Source organism: Lactuca virosa, chromosome 4, assembly GCF_052849685.1.
Source record: "Lactuca virosa cultivar CGN04683 chromosome 4, Lactuca_virosa_CGN04683_v6, whole genome shotgun sequence".
NCBI lineage: Eukaryota > Viridiplantae > Streptophyta > Magnoliopsida > Asterales > Asteraceae > Lactuca > Lactuca virosa.
Genome location: NC_136429.1, coordinates 180,630,322 through 180,656,059, shown reverse-complemented (window position 1 = coordinate 180,656,059; position 25,738 = coordinate 180,630,322). Strand labels below are relative to the sequence as shown.

The 25,738-nt window shown below is 38.7% G+C and overlaps 1 protein-coding gene across 3 annotated transcripts; it reads right to left on the bottom strand.

Annotated features, from left to right (window-relative positions):
- Positions 1-22,552: 22,552 nt before the first annotated feature.
- On the bottom strand, positions 22,553-25,731 carry LOC145107775 (uncharacterized). 3 transcript variants are annotated; one of them, XM_079044724.1, is made up of 8 exons: positions 25,484-25,731; positions 24,768-24,914; positions 24,582-24,621; positions 23,546-24,482; positions 23,376-23,460; positions 23,209-23,277; positions 22,963-23,142; positions 22,553-22,852 (listed from the first exon to the last, which is right to left on the bottom strand). In XM_079044724.1, exons 2-8 carry the CDS (start codon positions 24,828-24,830, stop codon positions 22,724-22,726), a joined length of 1,503 nt encoding a protein of 500 aa, XP_078900850.1. In that variant the 5' UTR covers positions 24,831-24,914; positions 25,484-25,731; the 3' UTR covers positions 22,553-22,723. The 3 variants fall into 3 exon arrangements, with proteins under 3 accessions (XP_078900850.1, XP_078900851.1, XP_078900852.1); XM_079044725.1 differs by lacking the exon at positions 25,484-25,731 and adding an exon at positions 24,992-25,242; XM_079044726.1 differs by lacking the exon at positions 25,484-25,731 and having other exon boundaries at positions 23,546-24,492; positions 24,768-24,909.
- Between the last annotated feature and the right edge of the window lie 7 nt (positions 25,732-25,738).

Genomic DNA, 25,738 nt, shown 5'->3' with positions numbered 1-25,738 from the left:
GATGGATGTCAAAACCGTTTTCCTTAACGGGAAGTTGGTTGAGGATGTTTACATGGCTCACCCAGAGGGTTTCGTCAATGCGAAGCATCCCAATAGAGTGTGTAAGCTTGAGAAGTCTATTTATGGACTAAAACAAGCATCTCGTAGATGGAATATTTGTTTCGATGAGAAAGTCAAAGAGTTTGGTTTTTTGCGAAGCAATGATTAATCATGTGTATATGTTAAAGCCAGTGGGAGTATAGTAAGCTTCCTCGTATTGTATGTCGATGACTTACTACTCATAGGAAACGACATCCCAACCCTGAAGGAAGTTAAATCCTGGCTTGGGAAGTGCTTCGCTATTAAGGACCTCGGAGAGGCTGCCTATATTCTGGGAATAAGGATAGTGAGAAACAGAAGTAAGAGACTAATAGGACTTAGTCAGAATACTTACTTGGACAAGGTACTAAAACGTTTTAGTATGGAGAATTCAAAGAAGGGTGAGTTACCAATCCAAAGTAATGCCAAGTTGAGTAAGACTCAAAGCCCAGGTACCGAAGTCGAGATAGCAGAAATGAGCCGAGTACCATACGCTTCCGCAGTTGGCTCGATTATGTATGTTATGACTTGTACTCGCCCTGATGTGGCCTTCGCCTTGAGCATGGTCAGCAGATATCAGGGGACCCCTGGCAAAGCACATTGGACCGCAGTCAAGAATATTCTTAAGTACCTTCGGAGGACCAAGGAATGGTTAATAGTCCTCGGTGGGAGTGATGAGTTAAAGGTGCGAGGGTACAGCGACGCCAGTTTTCAGACCGATAGGGACAACTACCGTTCGCAGTCGGGCTGGGTCTTTACCCTCAATGGAGGAGCAGTGACTTGGAAAAGTTCCAAGCAGGAGACCGTAGCTAATTCAACGTGTGAATCAGAGTACATTGCAGCGAGCAAAGCGTCAAAGGAGGCAATATAGTTGAAGAACTTCATTGGAGACCTTGGAGTTGTGCCAACCATAAAGGAGCCCATGGAAATTTTCTGTGATAATGAAGGAGCGGTTGCCTTGACCAAGGAACCTAGGGATCATGACAGATCTCGACATATCGACAGAAAATATCACTTTATTCGACATCAGGTAGAAGAAGGACTCCTCGTAGTAAAGAGGGTATCGTCAAAGGATAACCCAGCAGATTCGCTTACAAAGGGACTGAGCAGGGTTAAGCACTTGCAACACGCTAGGAGCATTGGGCGGAAGGACGATATTAGTTTAGATTAGATAGTTTAGAAACGTGTAATAGATAAATGTAATTGACATTTGATGATTAAATAAAAGAGTATTATTTATAAGTAAAGTTACTGTCTCATGTTAATTATTTACTTATTGTTTCATTTTGCATTTTTTGACTTCCTGAATAAGATTATTCGAATGTTCCACAGTCGTTCATACTTTGGGAGTAGGTATGAAAGAAGATTGTCATGAATTGGTGTGTAGATTGTCTAAAGTGTATTAGATATAGAAAAGGTTTGCTACAATGTTCATGAGTGCTTATGAGTTTGATTTGAGCATTGGATTAGACTCGCACTTGCGGGAATCACTTCATGGAATTTATCACGAGTGATCGCAAGACGATAATATCATATGGTCTTAAAACCTAGATATATGGTTTGTTGTTTGCTAATTGGTTATGCATTGATAATGTGTAAACGCATCAGTAACTTGATGTTATAAAACGCATTGTTGTGTATGATTTGATTAGTAGATAGTAAATGCATATAAATCGGATTTTATCTGTTCATTTTATCCTAAGAGGGTAAAAGCGATATCAGGGCCCCTCGATGATTTGGTTTGACTTATGTGTCGGGCCCGGTAAGGACCGAATTGATGTGTTCAATTAAGTTCTATGTCAAACGAATCAAAGATCGAGAAACAAACTGATGGACAATAAGTATGACTATGTTCCATGTGATTGTCCGCACGATATCTAGAACAGAGGATTATACGATCTCTTATCTTAAGGACAGGTTATTGATAAGATCAAGAGTTTGGAGAACTGCGATTGCTAATCGGATCCAGAAGTTACATTTGCATTTATAGTTATTAGACTTATCTAAGTGGGAAACTGTTGGATTAGTGTCTAAGTCCATAACTATATTTGGTATGTACTTGACCCGGTTGTGCATGGTCCTTTTGGGTTGCCTTCACCAAAGCAACTTGACTGGAGGAATAATATAGAAAGAGGTGATTATGGTTTATTAATATATTATAAGACTAATATATTAAAAGAAAAATCATATTTGTTTAATTAACATTGGTCAATAATTAAATAAGAATTAGTTTTGTGATCAAAAGAAGTTAATTGAACTTAAGGGGCTGAACTGTAATTATGTGATAGTTGCAAAGTTGGGCAAGGAAACCCTAATGGATAGGGTGGAAGAATTCTAGCGATAAAGCCTTAAGAATTCGTCCATGATAGGGATTCTAGAATTATCTTATGGGCTTCTTGGTGGCTAAGTAACCAGATAAGGATAATGACTAAACCCTAATTGCTACACTTATATAAAGGACCCTTGGGCATGGGAATTTCGGCCACTTGAACCCTACAAGTCCTAGAGGTGAAATTCTCCTATCCCCCCTCTCTCTCTCTCTCTTGTTTCCTCCAATTGCTATTGGTGTTTGTGATTCATTAGAGGCACAACACTTGAGGTGCTAAAGTTCTCAAGGCTTCAAGATCTTCAATCAACAACAAGGTAAACATCTAGATCTACTTTGATATGTTAATTTCAATTATATACACTAGATCTAGGGTTTGAAAGTCTTGGATGAATTGCATGTACAATAGAGAAGCCTAGATCCAACCTTAGGGTTTGTATGATCACATAGGATGTTATTTTGTATAAAACCCATCAATATAAAGATCTTCGACCCGATTACTGGTGGCCCTGCATGAAGCGGGACGTCGCCTTGTACGTGGAGAGATGCCTAACCTACAGGAAGGTCAAGGCGGAGCACCAGATGCCACATGGCAAGATGCAACCATTGGACATACCCGTGTGGAAGTGGGAGGACGTTATTATGGATTTTATCACTAAGCTTCCCATGACCGCACGTGGGGTCGATTCGATTTGGGTCATCGTGGATCGGTTGACCAAGAGCGCGCACTTCATACCGATCCAGGAGAGCATCTCGACCGAGAAGTTGGCCGAGATTTATGTGCAGGAGGTAGTGGAACGTCACGGAGTGCCTGTCTCGGTGGTGTCAGACCGAGATGTCTGGTTTACTTCTAGGTTTTGGAAGCGGTTTCACGATGAGATGGGTACTCGTCTCCATTTCAGCACCGCTTTACACCCTCATACAGACGGTCAGAGCGATAGGACGATTCAGACTCCCGAGGACATGCTTAGAGCATGTGTGCTAGATTTCGGTGGCAGCTGGGATACGTATCTTCTGTTAGCGGAATTTTCGTATAACAATAGCTACCACTCCATTATAGACCGGCCTCCCTTCGAGATGCTTTACGGGAGGAAGTGTAGGACCCCGATCTGTTGGGTGAGGTCGGTCAGAGAGTTATGGGGAGTACGGAGGTACTACTCAAGACCACGAAGCAGATCCAGCAGGTCCGAAGCAGGCTCCAGACTACTCAAAGTCGGCAGAAGAGTTACGCCGTCAGACAGCGTTCGGAGTTGCACTTTCAGGTGGGCGACATGGTCCTCCTAAAAGTGTCACCCTGGAAGGGTGTTATTCGGTTTCAGAAGCGAGGCAAGTTGGGCCCCAGATTCATCGGCCCCTTTCGGGCCGTAGCTCGGTTGGGCAGGGTGGCATACCAGTTAGATCTTCCGGCGGAGCTCAGCCAGATCCACAGCACATTCCACGTTTCCCAGTTGCGGAAGTGCTTGGTGGATGATTCAGTAGTGGTAACCATAGAGGATATTCAGGTTGATGCCAGTCTGAATTACATAGAGAGACCAGTGGCGATTTTGGATCACAAGAAGAAGGAGTTCAGAAACAAAACGGTCGAGCTAGTGAAGGTGCAGTGGAAGCATAGGAAAGGTTCTGAGTGGACATGGGAGTCCGAGGAGGACATGAGGGAGCACTACCCAGAGTTGTTCTCGGATGCACCGGCAGCAGCATACTTCGAGGACGAAGTCTGATTCAAGTGGGGGTGATTTGTAACACCCGTTCCTCGACGTATTATTTAATGTATTGAGTTAATAATTTCTTTGGGCTGTCTCTTGGTCAATGGATTCATATGGAGTGGACTTACAAACTGGGCCGAGAAGATGGGCCGCCCATAAGCCATACGTCGAGCGTAACCTGGCGTACGCGGGGCGTAATGGCCATTGGATTCGAGGAACGCGGGTGCGTAAGCCGGGCAGATGCTAAACCCTAATTTTAGGGTTAAGGACCTATAAATACCCCATTATAGCCTCCCCGTTTGGCCTCCTCACCTTTCCATCACCCTCAGAGAAACCCTAACTCGTTCATACTCTTTCTTGTGTGTGTGTTTGACATTTTGAGCTTATTTTGGCAAAGAAGGGCTTGGAAGAAGAAAGGAAAGGTTGAAGAAGAAGCCCTTAAGTACCTTGAGCTCAAGGATCTGGAACAAGCTCACCATTTGGCAGAAATAGGAGGTATAAAGCTCCTATCTTTCCTCCTCAAAGTCTAGATCTAGGGTTTTGAAGATTTGGACCTTTTTAGGTCCAAAGATTGGATCTTGATCTTGCAACTTCGATTTTGAGCTTAGGCTTGCCACCCTTGAAGCTCAATGAGTTCCTTTAGCCATAAAGTTGCAAGCTTTGAGGCTTTTATGAAGCCATGCAAGAGATCTAACCATTTTTATGGAAGTTCATTGTTATTCTTGGTGATGGGCTCATTTAGTGGGTTGCAAGCCACCAAGTGATCAACTTTAAGGGTTGGGACGAAGCATGGGACTCAGATCTGTAGTTTGGACGAAGGGTCTTAAGGGATTAAGTCATTTTGGAGAAAAGTGCTTAACAATAGAGTACGATGGGTGTACACACCGATACGTGCAACGTACATAGAGGTACACCCAACGTATGCTCAGTAAGTGGATTTTTGTTATTGGGCCTTGTTTTGGGACAAGTCTTGGACATAGTACTAATGGGCTGTGTTGGGCCTTTATAAGTCAGTTAAGGGCCCAAGGATTAGTGGGCTTGGATGGAAAACCCATTTGAAGAGTTGGGCCCAATTTAGAAAAATTAGGCCATTTGGGGACTTATTGGGCCTTAGTGAGGACTAGAAAGGATTGGGCTTAGGTCATGGCCCCAAATATACATCAGAGGGGTAAAATAGTCATTTTACCCATAGGAGAGTCATATTTGGTCATTATAGTCGGGGAGTAGTTGGAGCAGCAGACGGTGTCACCTTTGCGCGAGTTATTCAACAGTCAGTTTGAGAGGTGAGTTTCCTTCCAGTAGGAACGGGTCTACGGCCATAATGTCGGCCCGTTTAGATGATAGTAGTTCAGGACTTCGGTCCGATGCAGGGGCGATCCCGAGAAGTAGATATGTATGTTTGATGTCTTCGTGATTCATGCATGTTTATGATATGTGTTATATGTTCCGGACTCCGGTCCGATGTCGGGCAAGCGTGATGCAGTATATGTGATTATGTTATATGTTCATGTTTATGTTATGTTCAGCTTATTCCGGACTTCGGTCCGATGCCGGGCTGGGCCCAATTTATGTCGGACTTCGGTCCGATGTTGGGCGGGGCCCGATCCAGTAGGAAAGGCCCAATATGTGTTATATGTATTATTGTATGGTATGTGGTAGTCTGGGGGAGCTCACTAAGCTTCATGCTTACAGTTTTCAGTTTTGGTTTCAGGTACTTCCACTAGCAAAGGGAAGGGGTCGGGATGATCGCATGGCACACACCACAGTCACAACCTAGGAGTTGACTCTGATGTTTTGTTATGAGATTTTGGTTTGAGACAGATACTATGATGTTTTATGATACATGATTTATGATTTTACTTATGACTTTGGATGGTTTACGATTTTAATAATGAATTGAAAACGAAATTTTTGGGTCATATTTTTGGGATGTTTCAACATCCTCCACTACGGCCACAGTTATTACAACCTCCACGGTTTTCACCGCCATATAAAGACTAATTTTTGTTAGATTTATCGGTTGTAAAGACTATAAAAGATGTCGAGTGGTCGTTGTGAGAGTTTGGAAGCAACCGATGATGGACTTTATCCGTTCTTTATTCTTCAACAAGTGACATGGTCTCCAAGAACTATGGTTGTGGTGAGCGACGACGGATGAGACTAGCTATATAGTCGAATTTAGGGAAGGGCCCTTTGATGGTGTAGGAGACTAAGTTTTTCTCGGGGATCATGGCATCAGTATTATCAAGAAGGTCAACAATCGACTTGATTTTGGTACAATTGTCAGTATTGGAGGAATCACCGATGGAGATGTTGTGTAGCTCGTTCTCCAATTAAATAGCCTTTGCATCTTTATTGTCACCAAAAAGAGCTTTAAGACTCTTCCATACCTTCTTCAAGTTCGTCTGTAAAAGAGATTGTAAAATCGTTTCAAAAATCCATAATTTCACATTGAAATCAATGTCGTTCCATTCAAATTTGTTAAAAGTAATTGGAATTTTTTTTGTTTGGTTCGTCGGGATGATCAACAAAACCAAAACCAATGCAATGGGTTTATAATAGTTCACGTTAAGCATCATAGTTCAAATGATCCAAATAAAAAATGAGAGGGATGTAAGACTTGATGTTGATGATGTCGTATGGCTTCTCAATTACGAGTTTTTCATAGAGGGTTTGTCAATGAAGAGAGGCTGACGTGCTAGGGTTGAAGGTGGCTAGAATATAGAAGAGAAAGGAATACTATAATTTACAAAGACGGATAAGATTTGGTTATGATACCATACTATAATATGACTTTCCCCATGAAATATTGTCTCTCATTAATCATAATTTATAAGAGAATACAAGGTTAAAAAAGAAGGTAATGTAGGAATAATATTCTGGTAATGTACGAAAACAAACAAGAAATAGGAAAAATGTTGAGGCATGTGTTTAACACATTGTCCTTAAAACAAATTCGCCCGCTATCGGGTGTTTGTTTCCCAGGATACAACAACTAGAAGTGGTTCTTCTAGACCACCTGAACCCTCATTAGGCTTGGATTTTACATTTAATTCAGCAAGAAAACTAAGAAAATGAAATGGAGAAGAAAAGAGTTTTTGTATTCTTATTGGTGTATTCAAATGGTTGTAGAGTAGTAGTATTTATACTACACATTCTATAACCTCTCATTTAAACACCTCTATTAATCACAAGATTAATGTGTGTTTAATATGTAATTAAACTATAATATTAATTACAATTTCAGTTGCGAAAAAAAAAAATTTTGCAAGAAAGGTCCCTAGACCGTTCTTTTCTTTCTCCCAACCATTAAACTCTTTTATTGCTTCTTCCAACACCCTTACTTTAATAATTAATTAATCATTCATATAAATCCCTTTTGGATGTGTTAATAAAATGGGAAAAACCCATTTTTATAAACTGGTTAACACAAATTTTCCAACAATCCCCCACATGAAGAAAATTGATCAAGCATTTTCAAGCTACCTAGATAAAATCCATCAATTGAATCATGCATAGGATAGGTAGGTGTTACCCTTTGAACTTTCCCTTAAGATACATATTTATTTTACTAGAAGACCAGTAGGCTCGATGTCCTTGAACTGTTCTGCTGTATGTGTAAATAATCAACATGTTTCTCACATGATTCTTCCTGACCTAGTTAGGTTCTCATTATGTGTCCGTTATGGTCATGGACACTTTCCTGGTTCTGTAAGAGCTCTTAGGAATGTGCCCATACAAGTCCATTTGAAGCGACCCCACTTCTCTCTCACATAGGTGATTCCATCATAATCATTAAAAGCTAATGCATGGTGATTTCCAACTTCTCATCTTCGGCTATAATCTTAACCTGCATCACTGTTTGTTTTAGGAATGGGTTGGGGTTAACCCCCACAGTGATTCACAAATGTTATATGCAAGTAGGTTGTCCCATTGAACCTAGATCTTGGGATCTCCAGTCAACTAGGTTGGGTTTTCCTTCGCAATAACTGATTGATCTATGGGTTTTAGTCTCATTCCTCATAACGACCTCTCATTCCAAGCATTTCGTTAGCGGATCCGCAATCTTATTTTGACTTTATGTAGTCATTAAAGATAATTCATCTTGAGAGTCGTTGTTAAATGGTGTTATGTCTTATACAAATATGTATAGACTCACCATTATTTACATTATCATGTACATATATAAGAGTTATTGGCTCGTCGTGGGACGTCTCCCAAGAACTTACAAAGCCCTTTAGTTCATTGTCCAACCTTGGATAAACTTACAAATTTGTTCTCCTATATTTTCCAACAAATGTTGACCATTATCAATATGGTTATTACTACACCATAGTTACCAATATTGAATATGAATAATTGTGTCAACATAATACGATAAGCATATGTACTACATGTATTTGTGAATTCACAATAACATTGGCCAGATGTAGTTATGAATATTCTGTACATGAGTTTTCTTGCAAATATCGTATTTTTCCATGCAATTTCTTGTCTTAACCATTTACATGTAAAATTCTTTAGGCATCCTATCTCAAGGATCCTACTATGTCATAAAATAGAATATCACTTTAAAGTGCCATTTATATGGATCTATTTCATCACATCCATTGATGTTGAATGACATATTCAAAATTTTGATACCCGTTGTTCCAAAGCTTGCTTTAATCATATAATGACTTTACTACTCGCACATTTTGTTGCTTTCCCTCGGGTGAGATAACTGCTTAGCAGTTCCATGTATATTTATACTTCTAAAACTTTGTATAGAAGTTTTAGTTTCAAATCAGAATGATATACTTCCAAATTTCGAGAAGTTACAACCACATATAATGATAAGAGCATGAAATTAAGCAAGACATTCTTATGTTTGTAATCCAAACATATATTTCTAATATGTCATCAGCTCTTACTTCTCATTTGGAAACCCACTAAATCGCAATGATTTATCAAACTCGATAGTTCAAACGATAGAACCATTATTAGTTTTTACAACTTAATCCAATATGATCCTTTAAGAAACGATCATTTGATTCCAAACATAGAATAATCATATTTCCATTCATAGTCCTTTCAAATTCATGTTCAATATCTTAATATTCATCAAAACCTTTATCATGTTTTGATGAATTCCAACCAATATTATTGGATTTAATGGAAATAGCTTCTTGGGGTATAGAAGTATTATTTGATTCTAAATTTCCAAACAAGAAATTAGTGCATATATCTATTAAAATCATAGAGCACTATGTTCTAACTGATTCTCATATTCTTTGGATCTATATGCTTTCATTTTCCTCTTGAAAGTCCATTTATAGCCCAGTGGTTTACATACTAGAGGTATATCTACTAGCTCTCATGTGTGATTTGGCAAGATAGAATCCATTTCACTTTTAATTGCCTCTTTTCATTAAGATATGTCAAAGGAAGTGAATTCCTTTTTGAAAGTTTGAGGCTCTCTTTCAACCATATACATACATAAATCATCTCCAAATAATTTCTCACTTGTCCCCTTTTACTCCATCATGATCTATTTATTCCTCCATTTTCTTCTTCGTGAGAGGATTCTTTGTGCCCAATTGTTTTGGAGCACTTGTCTTTTATTTATCAAGACATGGAGACACATTTTCAAAGTATGATGCATTTGTTGTGTGACAACCCGGAACTTCTATCTTGTACAATTATTCAATTCAATCAATGCTAGATTCGTTTATGCTACCTTTTAGCACTGTTTAAGTCCTGATTGAGTATTCTAAGCTTAGTGCATTCAAGGTTTGGGTTAATGGGTGAGTTAATTTCAGTACATCGCATTGTTTTCGGGCCAAACACACCATCAAATGGTGTGTACGGCCGTACACATGGGTGTACGGCCATACACCCATGTTGGTCGGTCACCCACCCCTATATATATGAGTGGACCTCATTTCCTTTATTTCTTTCTTCCTTTGGCCGCACACCACTCCATTCTCTCTCAAGCTTCTTCAACCGTGAACTCTCCAAGACTCCAAAAACGTAAGTATTTCATTCTTTAGCTTGTTATACTTGAAATACCTCTTGATTCAAGCCTTGATTCATCATGTTTCAACATGATCTTCTTCATCTTGAAGGGAGTACGGCCGTACACCTTCATAGGTTGGCCGTACACACCTTAAAAGCCCTCCAAAGTGAGAGTTTAGCCCCTATCATCTAGTTGGACATGCTAAAACTTTGATTCTAACCTTGATTCACCTTAAAATCGACCAACTTAGCATAAACATGAAGGGTGTACGGTCGCACACCCCTTGTACGGCCGTACACACCTCATAGGGTCGTAAACCCTCTTTGATGCTCACTATTGGCCTTAAACTTGCATTACAACTAAGCATGGGACCTAGAACACTTCCTTGATGCGAGTTAGGACCTTGGAAACACCTCAAATGCACACTTCTTCATGAGTGTATGGCCGTACACTCATGGGCCGTACACCCATGGCCGTACACACCTTAGTGTGGCCGTACACCTCCCTCATTCAATCACATATGATTTTGACACTTAGTTTCAAGTGTTTCCAAGTCCCTAGGGTGGTTTCCTATCATAATTAGTTGTGATATACCCTAATTTGATGCATATATGTGTTATTACATGCTAAATAGGATCCGTTTGTGTTCGAGACTTCACTTGACACTCAGCATTCCATATCGATCCTTCATTCAAACCACTCACTTCAGGTGAGTTCATACCCCTATGTCTTTTCTGTTTTTAATGTTTTCAGGGGGAATACAAGCCAAACATGAATGATTTGTAAAACGTATACAAAAGGATTTCAATAAACTTAACACGGATGCAATTGATACAACCATACAGTTTTCTATACTTTCATAAAACATACAGACACTTCATCCCTTTTGTACTATGCTGAGCATAAAGGGAGTTTTTCATCATAATCACAGAACTTTCAATGTAAAACATGAATTGAATGTACAAATGAGCATATAAACTATAATAGGTATAGTTTATGGAACAGTTAACATATCAATGTACAAAGATTCAATGCAACCAGACATATAAATTATTTAAGTGTAGTTTATGAACTATGTAGACAACGAACTAAATTCAATGGATTCATTTTATTCTACATGTAATCGTTATTACAGCACTTTATGAGTGAGCATTCTTCGCGTACTTATCTAAGTACTAACAAAATCCCTGAGATTATAACTAGAGTCTCCTGGAGGGAGAGCATGAGTTTCTGTATAGATCTATACAGGATTGACAATCCCGCACCATAACTGCTAGCTACAGTTAGGCCGGCAGGCCTGGGTGACAAAGTCATTTCAATTCTGACGCCTGAAGAACGTCGTTCAGGCAATTCAATGGTCAAGTATGGTTATAACAACTCATAAATTTGGTACTAAGAATATACGATTAATGTATGAATGGTAACAACTTCATTTAGTTTTATTACAAAGTAATGGAACTACTATACATATCACAGTGTTTAGAACTTTTCGAACGTACTATACATACTAATGAGGATCAGGGTTTTTCATGCAATCAGAGATTTTCATTCAATCAAACAATACACAACCCATTCAATGAGTTTCAGTAACAAACATACATATGTTAGAAAATAATGGATTTTCTTGGAAAATACGAACATTTTACAGATTTATCAATAGATTTTCAGTACAAAAACATGCTTATGAACTCACCAGCTTTATGCTGATACTCTTTAAAAACTGCTTGTATTCTCAGGAAAACAGTAGACAGGTACCTCCTGGAGTTTTTGAGAAGACGGAGCGTATAGAGTCACGTCTTTTTTTCTTTTGATTATACTTTGCTTGTATAAAGTCAAGAGCTAAACAGATGTAAATACCTTTATATATATATATATATATATATATATATATATATATATATATATATCCAATGTAACGGTTATGTTTACTTTGATTACGGTAATGCATTGGTTGTGATACTATACATGACGTCATCCACCCCCGAACATTTCCGCCGTTCCAGTTTGGGGTGTGACAGATTGATATCAGAGCCCTTGTTTATAGTGAACTAAGTATACTGAACCTTACATGATATACAACTATAAGCACTAAGGGGTCGAAGTGCTCTGAACTAAAAGTATACTTTTAAAATATATAAGTATTTTTGTAAAAAGTATACAAGTATACCTGAGTACCAGAAACAGTGTCATAAGTAGAACAAAACAAAAGTATTTGGATGTTGGACGCTACGGTTAAACCTGGATAGTTATGTAATCATGTCTGGGATCAATATAGCCTGAGTACTGCCCGAGGGGCGAGATGCAAAAGTTAGAGCACGAGCTCTTGAACCTGAAGATGAAGGGTTTTGACATTGCTGCCTACACAGCTAGATTCTGTGATCTGGCTCTCCTCTGTCCGGGAATGGTCACCCCGGAAAGCAAGAAAATTGAGAGGTACATCTTAGGACTGACGCCCCCAACCCAAGGAAATGTTTTAGCTGCTAGGCCCACTACATTTGACAGCGCCAAGTGCCTGGCGCAAACCTTGATAGATCACGGGGTTGATCTTGATGAAGCAACGACTGTTTCTGAATCACCAAAGGCGAGTGGTGGAAAGAAAAAGTTCTGGAACAAACGCAAGGGTCAGCCTTCGCAAGAGCCCTCCAAGAAACAACAAACAGTGGCAGTCCACGCTGCTACTACCCCTGCTGCTGCTCCAACCACCCAAGAACCTACCGGTGGATATGCTGGAAACCTACCTTTGTGTAACAAATGAAACTTCCATCATTTGGGAGTTTGTAGAGAAATGCAATGCAACAAGTGTGGCAGAAAGGGGCATACAGCACGATTCTGCAAGACACCAGCTCAACCGACCAACCAGGCTACTGAAGCAGGCGTGGGTCAATCCTGTTATGGCTGTGGGGAGGTTGGGCACTTCAAAAGAAATTGCCCCAAGGCAACCACAGGCGGTAACACAGGGAAGGTGCTGGCGATGGGCCAGGAGGAGGCAGTTGCTGATCCCACAGTTGTTACGGGTACGTACCTCCTCGACAACTCCTATGCATGCATTCTTTTCGATTCTGGTGCGGAGAAAAGTTTTGTTAGTCATGCATTTAAACATCTACTTAAATGTAAATCCCAACCTTTAACTGAAACATTTACCGTCGATATGGCTAACGGAAAGAAAGAGAGCACTAACGACATATTCATAGGCTGTACACTTACCCTGAACAATCATTCCTTACCAATCGACCTTATGCCAGTTTCCATAAAAAGCTTTGATATCATTATTGGTATAGATTGGTTGAGCCCTAATCGTGCTGATATCCTTTGTTACCCAAAAGCCGTCCGTCTCAACCTGCCCTCTGGCAAAACTCTCGTAGTTTACGGTGATAAACTCAGCTCAAACCCTCGCATCATCTCGTGCATCAAAGCCCAGAAGTATCTACGAAAGGAATGCCATGTATTCCTAGCTCATGTTGTTGATGAAACGCAAAAAGTTAAAGACCTCGAGAGCATCCCCGAAGTCTGCAACTTTCCTGATGTCTTACCCGAAGATCTTCCAGGAATCCCTCCCGAGCGCCAAGTCGAGTTCCGTATCAACTTAATTCCCGGAGCTACCCCTGTAGCTAAATCCCCCTACCACCTAGCTCTGGCAGAGATGCAAGAGTTATCCAGCCAGCTCAACAAGCTGCTCAGCAAAGGATTCATAAGACCGAGTTCCTCACCCTGGGAAGCCCCGATCTTATTTGTGAAAAAGAAAGATGGATCCTTTCGGATGTGCATCGATTATCGAGAACTGAAAAAGCTTACCATCAAGAACCGTTATCCCTTACCCAGAATCGAAGACCTTTTCGATCAACTTCAGGGAGCCAGTTATTTCTCGAAGATATACCTAAGATTAGGGTACCATCAGTTACGGGTTCACGAGAATGATGTTCTCGTTATGGACACTACGAGTTTGTAGTGATGCCCTTTGGCCTAACCAACGCACCGACGGTATTCATGCACCTGATGAATCGGGTGTGTCGCCCTTTCCTAGACAAGTTCGTGATCATGTTCATTGACGATATACTTGTCTATTCGTGGAGCGAAGATGATTATAAACAGCACTTGAGACTAGTGCTAGAAACATTAAGGGCAGAGAAACTATATGCAAAGTTCTCAAAGTGTGAGTTCTGGATCAGGAAGGTAACTTTCCTTGGTCACGTGGTTAGCGAGGAAGGCATACACGTGGACCCTTCCAAGATCAAAGCGATCAAGAATTGGTTAGCACCGAAGACGCCCACAGAAGTCCGTCAATTCTTGGGTCTCGCTGGCTACTATCGCAGGTTTATCCAGAATTTCTCCAGAATTGCTAAGCCTTTAACCACCCTGACTCAGAAAGGTGTAACCTTTAATTAGGGTGAAAAACAAGACACTGCATTCCAAACACTGAAGCAGGCCCTGTGCAGTGCACCTATCTTGTCCCTGCCCGAAGGGACGGAGGACTTCGTTGTCTATTGTGATGCATCCAATCAGGGCCTAGGCTGTGTGCTCATGCAGCGAGGAAAGGTTATCGCCTATGCCTCGAGACAAATGAAAACACACGAGGTCAACTACACGACTCACGATCTAGAGTTGGGAGCAGTGGTCTTTGCATTAAAGATTTGGAGACAATATCTCTACGGAACCAAGTGCACAGTGTTCACCGACCATAAGAGCCTACAGCATATCCTCGATCAGAAAGAGTTGAACATGAGACAGCGGCGATGGGTAGAGCTACTCAGTGACTACGAGTGTGAAATACGCATCCCGGCAATGCCAATGTGGTAGCGGATGCCCTCAGCCAAAAAGAGTATTCAGGTCGTAAAGTGAAGGCACTGACAATGACCATCCATTCCCATTTATCTGCTCAAATTAGAGAGGCTCAGCTAGAAGCCTTAAAGCCGGAGATCATGACGGATGAAGCCTTGCGAGGAATGGAAAAGAACTTAGAGGTCAAGGGAGACGGAGTTTACTATTTCATGAACCGGATCTAGACCCCGAAGTATGGAGGTTACAGGGAGGTTGTCATGAACGAAGCTCACAAGACTAGATACTCCGTTCACGTAGGTTCAGATAAGATGTATCTGGACCTCACGCAACTCTATTGGTGGCCGAAAATGAAAGCAGAGATCGCTACCTTCGTGGGCAAGTGCTTGACTTGCGCTAAGGTGAAGGTGGAATATCAAAAGCCCTCAGGTCTCCTTCAGCAGCCAGAAATACCTGAGTGGAAGTGGGAAAGGATTACTATGGATTTCATTACTAAGTTGCCCAAGTCTCCGAGTGGGCACGACGCCATCTGGGTAATTGTTGATCGACTGACTAAATCCGCCCACTTCCTGCCAATCAAAGAAAACTTCAAGATGGAAAGACTGACACGAATCTACATTCGAGAGATAGTCCGCCTTCATGGTGTGCCTGCATCCATTATCTCTGAGAGAGATAGCAGGTTTACCTCGAGATTCTGGCAGTCACTACAGAAGGCTCTCGGAACTAAGCTGGATATGAGCACAGCTTACCATCCCCAGACAGATGGGCAGAGAGAGAGAACCATTCAAACATTGGAAGATATGTTGAGAGCCTGCGTCATCGACTTTGGCATGTCGTGGGACACTCATTTGCCCTTGGTCGAATTTTCTTACAACAACAGCTACCATACGAGCATCAAGGTTGCACCGTTCGAAGCCCTCTATGGCCGTAAGTGCAGATCCCCTCTGTGCTGGGCCAAGGTGGGTGACACGCAGCTAGTCAAAGGTCAAATCCCCGATAGCACTCTCACCGGACCAGAAATCATCTGAGATACTACTGAAAAGATCGTACAAATCCGGGAACGACTAAAGGCTTCAAGAGATAGACAAAAGAGCTACGCTGATAGGAGATGAAAACCCTTGGAGTTCCAGGTTGGTGACCGTGTTCTGTAGAAGGTCTCACCCTGGAAAGGCAAGATACGCTTCGGAAAGCGTGGAAAGCTGAATCCGAGATACATTGGACCGTTCGAGATTCTCGCTCGGATCGGTCGCGTAGCGTACAAACTCCGCCAACCCCGAGAACTTAGCAACATACATCCTGTCTTCCACGTGTCAAATCTAAAGAAGTGTCTGTCAAATGAGACACTTGTGATACCTCTCGATGAAATCAAATTAGACAAGAGCTTCCACTTCGTGGAAGAACCTGTAGAAATCATGGATCGAGAAATCAAACGAACGAAACAAAGTCGTATCCCGATAGTGAAGGTTCGTTGGAATGCCAAGCGGGGACCTGAATTCACTTGGGAGCGCGAAGATTCAACGAAACAGAAGTACCCTCATCTTTTTCCAAGTCCATGATTTGTATTCTATTCTTGAATTTCGGGACGAAATTCCCTCTAACGGGGGGATGATGTGACAACCCGGAACTTCTATCTTGTACAATTATTCAATTCAATCAATGCTAGATTCGTTTCTGCTACCTTTTAGCACTGTTTAAGGCCTGATTGAGTATTCTAAGCTTAGTGCATTCAAGGTTTGGGTTAATGGGTGAGTTAATTTCAGTACATCGCATTGTTTTCGGGCCAAACACACCATCAAATGGTGTGTACGGCCGTACACATGGGTGTACGGCCGTACACCCATGTTGGTCAGTCACCCACCCCTATATATATGAGTGGACCTCATTTCCTTCATTTCTTTCTTCCTTTGGCCGCACACCACTCCATTCTCTCTCAAGCTTCTTCAACCGTGAACTCTCCAAGACTCCAAAAACGTAAGTATTTCATTCTTTAGCTTGTTATACTTGAAATACCTCTTGATTCAAGCCTTGATTCATCATGTTTCAACATGATCTTCTTCATCTTGAAGGGAGTACGGCCGTACACCTTCATAGGTTGGCCGTACACACCTTAAAAGCCCTCCAAAGTGAGAGTTTAGCCCCGATCATCTAGTTGGACATGCTAAACCTTTGATTCTAACCTTGATTCACCTTAAAATCGACCAACTTAGCATAAACATGAAGGGTGTATGGCCGCACACCCCTTGTACGGCCGTACACAACTCATAGGGCCGTAAACCCTCTTTGATGCTCACTATTGGCCTTAAACTTGCATTACAACTAAGCATGGGACCTAGAACACTTCCTTGATGCGATTTAGGACCTTGGAAACACCTCAAATTCACACTTCTTCATGAGTGTACGGCCGTACACTCATGGGCCGTACACCCATGGACGTACACACCTTAGTGTGGCCGTACACCTCCCTCATTCAATCACATATGATTTTGACACTTAGTTTCAAGTGTTTCCAAGTCCCTAGGGTGGTTTCCTATCATAACTAGTTGTGATATACCCTAATTTGATGCATATATGTGTTATTACATGCTAAATAGGATTCGTTTGTGTTCGAGACTTCACTTGACACTCAGCATTCCATATCGATCCTTCATTCAAACCACTCACTTCAGGTGAGTTCATACCCCTATGTCTTTTCTGTTTTTAATGTTTTCAGGGGGAATACAAGCCAAACATGAATGATTTGTGAAACGTATACAAAAGGATTTCAATAAACTTAACACGGATGCAATTGATACAACCATACAGTTTTCTATACTTTCATAAAACATACAGACACCTCATCCCTTTTGTACTATGATGAGCATAAAGGGAGTTTTTCATCATAATCACGGAACTTTCAATGTAAAACATGAATTGAACGTACAAATGAGCATATAAACTATAGTAGGTATAGTTTATGGAACAGTTAACATATCAATGTACAAGACAAAGATTCAATGCAACCAGACATATAAACTATTTAAGTGTAGTTTATGAACTATGTAGACAACGAACTAAATTCAATGGATTCATTTTATTCTACATGTAATCGTTAGTATAGCACTTTATGAGTGAGCATTCTTCGCGTACTTATCTAAGTACTAACAAAAGCCCTGAGATTATAACCAGAGTCTCCTGGAGGGAGAGCGTGAGTTTGTGTATAGATCAATACGGGATTGACAATCCCGCACCATAACTGCTAGCTACAGTTAGGCCGGCAGGCCTGGGTGACAAAGCCATTTCAATTCCGACGCCTGAAGAACGTCGTTCAGGCAATTCAATGGTCAAGTATGGTTATAACAACTCATAAATTTGGTACTAAGAATATACGATTAATGTATGAATGGTAACAACTTCATTTAGTTTTATTACAAAGTAATGGAACTACTATACATATCACAGTTTTTAGAACTTTCCGAACGTACTATACATACTAATGAGGATCAGGGTTTTTCATGCAATCAGAGATTTTCATTCAATCAAACAATGCACAACCCATTCAATGAGTTTCAGTAACAAACATACATATGTTAGAAAATAATGGATTTTCTTGGAAAATACAAACATTTTACAGATTTATCAATAGATTTTCAGTACAAAAACATGCTTATGAACTCACCAGCTTTATGCTGATACTCTTTAAAAACTGCTTGTATTCTCAGGAAAACAGTAGACAGGTACCTCCTGGAGTTTTTGAGAAGACGGAGCGTATAGAGTCACGTCTTTTTTTTCTTTTGATTACACTTTGCTTGTATAAAGTCAAGAACTAAACAAATGTAATTACTTATGTATATATATATATATATATATATATATATATATATATATATATATATATATATATATATATATATCCAATGTAACGGTTATGTTTACTTTGATTATTGTAATGCATTGGTTGTGATATTATACATGACGTCATCCACCCCCAAACGTTTTTGCCGTTCCGGTTTGGGGGTGTGACATGTTGATTCCATTAGTGTATAAGAAAACAATAAACCCTATTGTTTTGTGCATAACCAATAAAGATACAACCAACAATCTAGTGTACAATCCTTACAACCATTGGCTTAGGTATAACACCCTTTGCAAGACACCCCCACATTCGAATGTATTTGTAAGATGATTTTATACCCGACCATAACTTAGATGGTATTTTTTTTCGTTTTCTTTTGGGGTACCTTATTTAAAAGGTAATTAGTTGACAACACAACTTCCCCCCACATTGAGTGTGGCAACCCAAAACATAAGCAACAACATGGCATTCATCATTTCATTTATGATATGATGTTTCCTTTCGGTGATGCCATTTGTTATGGTGAATAAGGTGCCTTAAGATCATGTTTAATACCATGACTTGCAAAAAATTCCTCAAATGGTGATGCATATTCACCTCTACATTCACTCTTTTTGTTGAGATGATTCTCAACCTCACTTTTTTTTACAATTTAAACTTGTATATAGCCTCATCTTTACTTTTAAGTAAATTAACATAACAAAGTTTAATGCAATCGTCAATAAAAGTGATAAAGTACTTATATCACCGTTATATGGATTCGACTTCATATCACACACATTTGTGTGAATTAATCCAAGTGGTTTAATTGTCCTTTCAACGAACCTGAATGATTGGTGTGTTAACTTTGACTCAACACAAGTGTTGCATCCATACTTTGACTTATATGAAAGTGAGGTATGTGTTCAAGTTTGATTAACCTTCTTAACGTGTCAATATTAACATGTCCAAATCTAGCATGTCACATATTAGAAATTTAAGCAAGTAAGCGGAAGAGTTATCCAACTCATTGATATTAGGCTCATTAGCCAATATATGGAATTTAAACATTCCACCACCCGCATAACACTTGCCTATAAACATACCATTTTAAGTTAGTATAAACTTATTGGACTCAAACACCAAACAAAAATCCATTTTTGTTCAACAACCATCCAAACACTAAGTTCTTCCTAATCAATGAAACATACAACACATCATTAAGTGTTAGCTCTTTTCTATGTGATACCGTTTCTGGAATGTTTTAAACACCAAATTTAAGTGTTTAGAATCACAATTTCAAGAATAAATTTCTTCCTCAACTTGGACAACCTTATAATTCTTGATTCACTCTCTCTTTGAGCACACATGGCGTGTAACACCCATATCAATCCATCACTCATTGAAGTTAGCATCCATAAAGTTTACTTCGGAAATCATTCCACTGTGGATGGTGACATTTCTGAAATCATTTATACACTAAATATAAATGTTTAGAATTCTAATTTCCATAAAATATGTTTGCCTCTTGCTTGGACAAAACTCAACATAATTAAAATTTATATTTGAACAATTATGAAACTTGATTTCTGATGCAGGAATTCTAAAATTTGATTTCTCATGCAGAAAACTGATGCATAAATTATGATATCAGAAAACTAATGTTTTCTTTCAACAAAACTATTTAAAATGTGATGTTTTTAAGTAAAACCAAGTTGTTTTCTGATTTCCAAAGTTGTTTTACATAAAATTGAAGTCGTTTTGTACTAAACAAAGCTTTTTTGTTTTTCACAAAACAATGCAGTCTGTTCAAGACTGCTTTAGCCCCACTTAAACCTGTCAAAACTGAAACATAATATCATAATCCAGTAGGCCTGTCTCTTAGCTTTCCAGGGACTACTTGCACAAGTGCATACGATTTTTTTACAATTTATTATGAATTTTACAAAACTGTGTATCATAGCTGTTAAAATCTAACCAATCAGTGAAAATCGTATTTTTCACCCTAGTTAGAGTTGTTTAAAACTTTCGGCCAAAACTAATGAAACGGATTAGACTCATATACCAAATTTTGAGAATTGGTTTCAACCAAAAATAATCATCCATGATTAAGTTATGATTTTTTAAATATTGGGACAGATTAGAGCATTTCACAGCAACACGTAAATTGTGTTTTTGAGTTAAGATAGCTTCTTAACTCATTAGGTACTTAATAGAATCAGTATCGAAGCTATAAAATTCGATACTTAAAAACAAATACATTTCTTAATGACTTAATGACCAATGATGCTTCAAAAACAGAAAAAAAATCAATTTTTTTTCCTTAAGAAAATCGTACAATATCAAAATAATGCAAGTGAATAGTTTCTGAATTCTAGTTCGTTTTGTACAAACGAATTTGTTTTAAGATTGTAGGAATAATATTCCGGTAATGTACGAAAACAAACAAGAAATAGGAAAAAGTTGAGGCATGTGTTTAACACATTGCCCTTAAAACAAATTCGCCCGCTATCGGGTGTTTGTTTCTCAGGATACAACAACTAGAAGTGGTTCTTCTAGACCACCCGAACCCTCATTAGGTCTGGATTTTACATTTAATTCAGCAAGAAAACTAAGAAAATGAAATGGAGAAGAAAAGAGTTTTTGTATTCTTATTGGTGTATTCAAATGGTTGTAGAGTAGTAGTATTTATAATATACATTCTATAACCTCTCATTTAAACACCTCTATTAATCACAAGATTAATGTGTGTTTAATATGTAATTAAACTATAATATTAATTACAATTTCAGTTACGAAAAAAAATATATATATTTGCAAGAAAAGGTCCCTAGACCTTTCTTTTCTTTCTCCCAAATATTAAACTCTTTTATTTACTTCTTCCAACACCCTTACTTTAAGGATTAATTTCTCATTCATATAAATCCATTTTGGATGCGTTAATAAAATGGGAAAAACCCATTTTTATAAACTGGTTAACATCAATTTTCCAACAAGGTAAAAATAAATACAAACTAGAGTCGTTAATATGGGCCAGGATGTACAAAGATCTGTACTACCAATAATATGTACCGATAGGAAATACATATATCGAATGAACTATATATTTTTCTATAGATATAATCCGTTCTTGTCATTTAAATGCAATACTACCCACCATCGTATACAAAATTTCATATTTGGATATCATAAGATATTCGATTTTATCATTCTTCTATACAATAATTATGAATAAGATAATATTTTTAGTAACCATAATCTAGTGGCTCACTTGATTAAGTCGTTTCTATATGGAAGGCCCCAAGTTCAAGTACAACGGGCTTCAACTAGGGCGACAAGGAGAAGGTTCGCAATGTTGTTCGGCAGGCGTATCCGAATCTTTCACCAAATGGTGAACCTTCTTCGGAGAGCCCGTAAAAAACAACAATACCCTTTAATTAAAAATATATAATATTCCTAGTAAATGAAACCTTAATATTTCATTGGTTTTTATAAACGGTTCTCTTACACCAAAGTATAAAAATAAACGCAAAATAATACATTTGTGTCAATTTTTTATTGAACTCAAATTATGAATATTACATATATCGTCATTAAATCGAGTGTACAAAGCTGGAAAAAAGTTAACAAAATCAACCCATTGATTAGTGATCACCAGTAATCTTAGCATATCGTGAAATATTTTTTGCATACAACTTTATATCAAACCCTGTTTAAAGTGAACATATTCTTTATAGATATTTTAGAACCATCAAGCTCGAATCTTTTGTGTCCTTTATTTTCCTCCGCATCTTTTAATTATGTGTTTGTTGATAGAAAACCTAACACAATCATCACTCAAAGTACACCTCATACTCATCTAATGAAAAAAATCCAAGCAATAAAATTCCTTAAATTTTTATCAAAAATGGATCAACACAAGAGTTGTGACAAGTACAACGGAGTGGAATTTGATCCATTTTTAAATGGATCAAGATAGTGACTACTCAAACAACTACGGATATTTATATTTTATCCAAACACTCTCCCCTTTTTTATATGGACTTCTTTATTTGACACGCATACGAAGTTGATGAAATTTCTAGGTTTTCATTCATTTGGCGCACATTACACCTGTTCTTGTGTCGCCTTGAATTCATGTTTGGACCCAAGGGAAATGGCTCCTACACAGACACACATAAATAAATTTAGGGGCTGGTTTTGCATGCATGTGAAGATTGATATGCAAAAAGACGTGAATGCCCTTTTGTCCAAATGAAAAAATTTATGTTACCTGATTGCCAGCATTTGGGCCATTTGTGGTAAAGAGAATAGGATGACAACATTTATCTTCATTCATCAAGCTTGATTCCTGAAAATGTGCAATTAGGGCAGCCTTTCCTTGGATTCGACCATATGCAAGACATGCCACTTTTCCACTGTGGAATTTCTCCCATTTTTTCCCATGAAATGACTGAAAAAACATATCAACATTATTTCATATTGTTTTTAATTCAACTGAAAAGACAACAAAACTCACCTTGTGAAACTGCACTATCTGAAGTGGATCAATCATGTTTATAAATGCATACCCCATATTGCACCTATTCTGTTAAAAAGTACACATGTATAATCGTATATGAAACTTGACCTTTTATAGAAAATATGATTATGGGTGTTTAAAAAAAAATGTGAAATAATACTTGCCTTGAAGTCAAGAGGCAGATAAATGAAATCATAAGTTCCTTGATTATGTTCATCAATTGCAGCCAACAGCATTGCTGAACTATACCTGTAATAATAAGTAATAACACTATATTGAATCTTGATGATATGTATATAGAAATAGAAGCAATTCTAGAATGAGAAACAATTACTTATTTGGAATATTTTTGATCATCAATGTTGTTCTAGAGTCTTCACCACGCAAGACACGTTCAATATCAAGTTCATATTTTTTGTCATCTGTGTGAGTGTGACAGGAAACAGTTTCATGTCTACCATGTGATGTTCTTCTTGTTCTTCCCCTTGACCTTATAAAAGATAATGGCAATGTACTTTCTGTTTCCCTTTTGGGAGATTTATGTGTTTTAATATGTGGAGATGACATCATGGAATTAGGAGATGCTACTGGAATAACAACATCTGGTTTACAAGACTCCTCCATATAAGATGGTGGTGATCCGATTCCGATTCCGATTCCTATTCCGATTCCGATTCCGATTCCGATCGCTTGTTGTTTATGTGTAGGTGAAAATGAGAAGACAGGTGGCAGCATTTCTGATAACCCATGAAGATTGGGGAAGCTATGAGCACAGATGTTATGATTATGAACATATGGAGGAGAATGTGACCAGATTACAGGGTTTAGATGATGATGATGATTTTGGAAGGTGTTGTAAGGTGAACCCCTAAACATGTGTTCCATTTGTGGGATGTATGGATTCAACGTATTATAGAAACCTTCATGGCTGATGGGTAGTGATTGATGATGGAAAGTAGGGTGTTCAGAGGAAATTGAAAAGTCTGAACTGATTTGAATTTGATCGGTGTTATTAAGTCCTTTAGCAATTGCAGGATTCTGTTGAGTGAAATATAAATTAGAATTTTCTTCCAGTTCCATGCCTCCACTACTGCTGAACAGATCAAAATCTTCATCATCACCATTGACAGTAGCAGTAGTACAACCCAATTCATCAAGAACCCCGGAGAAGAGATCTTCTTCATCAGGAAGAAGACTTTCAATAGTTTGTGAATTTTTGGTACAAATTAATGGTTTTCCCTCTTTAAGGCAGGTGGGTTTGGGTGGAGTAACTGCAGAAAACTAATATTGAATTAGCTATGCATATAATAAACTAATCATGGTAACTACTCCAGTTTTACAAGTATAAGTGCAGATTGAATAATGCTCACCTTGCTTATCAGCTTTGAGAGTTGATTTTCCAGCATGTTCCTTGCAAAGTAAGGGACATTATCTTTCAGAAACTCGATAACAATTATAGATCTTTCAAGAAGACAATAAAGGCAAAAGGTATTCTCATATAGGACATGATAGAATAAAACAAACATGTTAAATACTGACAATAGTTAAAGGGGTACCTCACTGGGAAAGTATGTTCTGTGATTGAACGTATCCTGTTGATCCTTAACAGCAACTGGCATGATAGGCAAAAGAAACCAACTGAAGATTGATGAAAGATCTAGAGGCTTTGAGTTAGTATAACTTGATCCCTCTTACAAGATTATCTGAAAACGATAAGCACTCATTCAGTACAGAAAGATTAAACTTAACAGTTAACAGAATATGTGTTATGAAAACATACACATGAACATGGAGGTTTTAAGCATATAAACTACTGGTAACCAGATAACCCACTTTAAAAGAAATACTCAGAACTTTTAAAAGTACTTGTGAACAGCATCACAAGTTAATTACAGGTCTTCTTCCTTCTGTTTTTGGGTTATCCAAACCAATTCTTCCAACATTCGTACGAACCGCTTCATATTGTTGAAATTCGACTAAAATTCCGAAATTCAGATACAAAACTAATTTCACAAAGTTCATCGGAAACAATTCAAATCGTCGAATGTACACCAAACACCAAAAATTCACAAAATTATAAGAAATTAAGTAACGAGGCACAACTAAAAACAAAATAAACATGTAAAAATTCAGTATCAATCAAAGGAGCCGCGCTTACACCAACCACGACTGCTCCGATTTTGGGCATAAGTTATTACAGAAGAAGGTAATCTAATTCTAACAGACATAGCTGGGTTTGGAAAGTTAGAAAATTAGGTAAACCAGAACTAACCAGCGACCTACTCCTTTTGCGAAATTCGAAGCAACAAACGTGTATGAGCTTCTTTCACTAAGATGTACGCATCCACATGTTCACCGGAGACTGTAAAGATGTGTGAGAGGCGAGGAAGAGGAAAGTTGGCCGGAGGGTAGATGTAGTCCGGTGACCGGTGAGCTATAGGTGTGTCTGTGTCGCTTTGAAGGAGAAAAGGACAAAATGTGAAAGAAATGAAATGGGCGCGTTTTGTGTGTTTGCGTGGGACAGTTA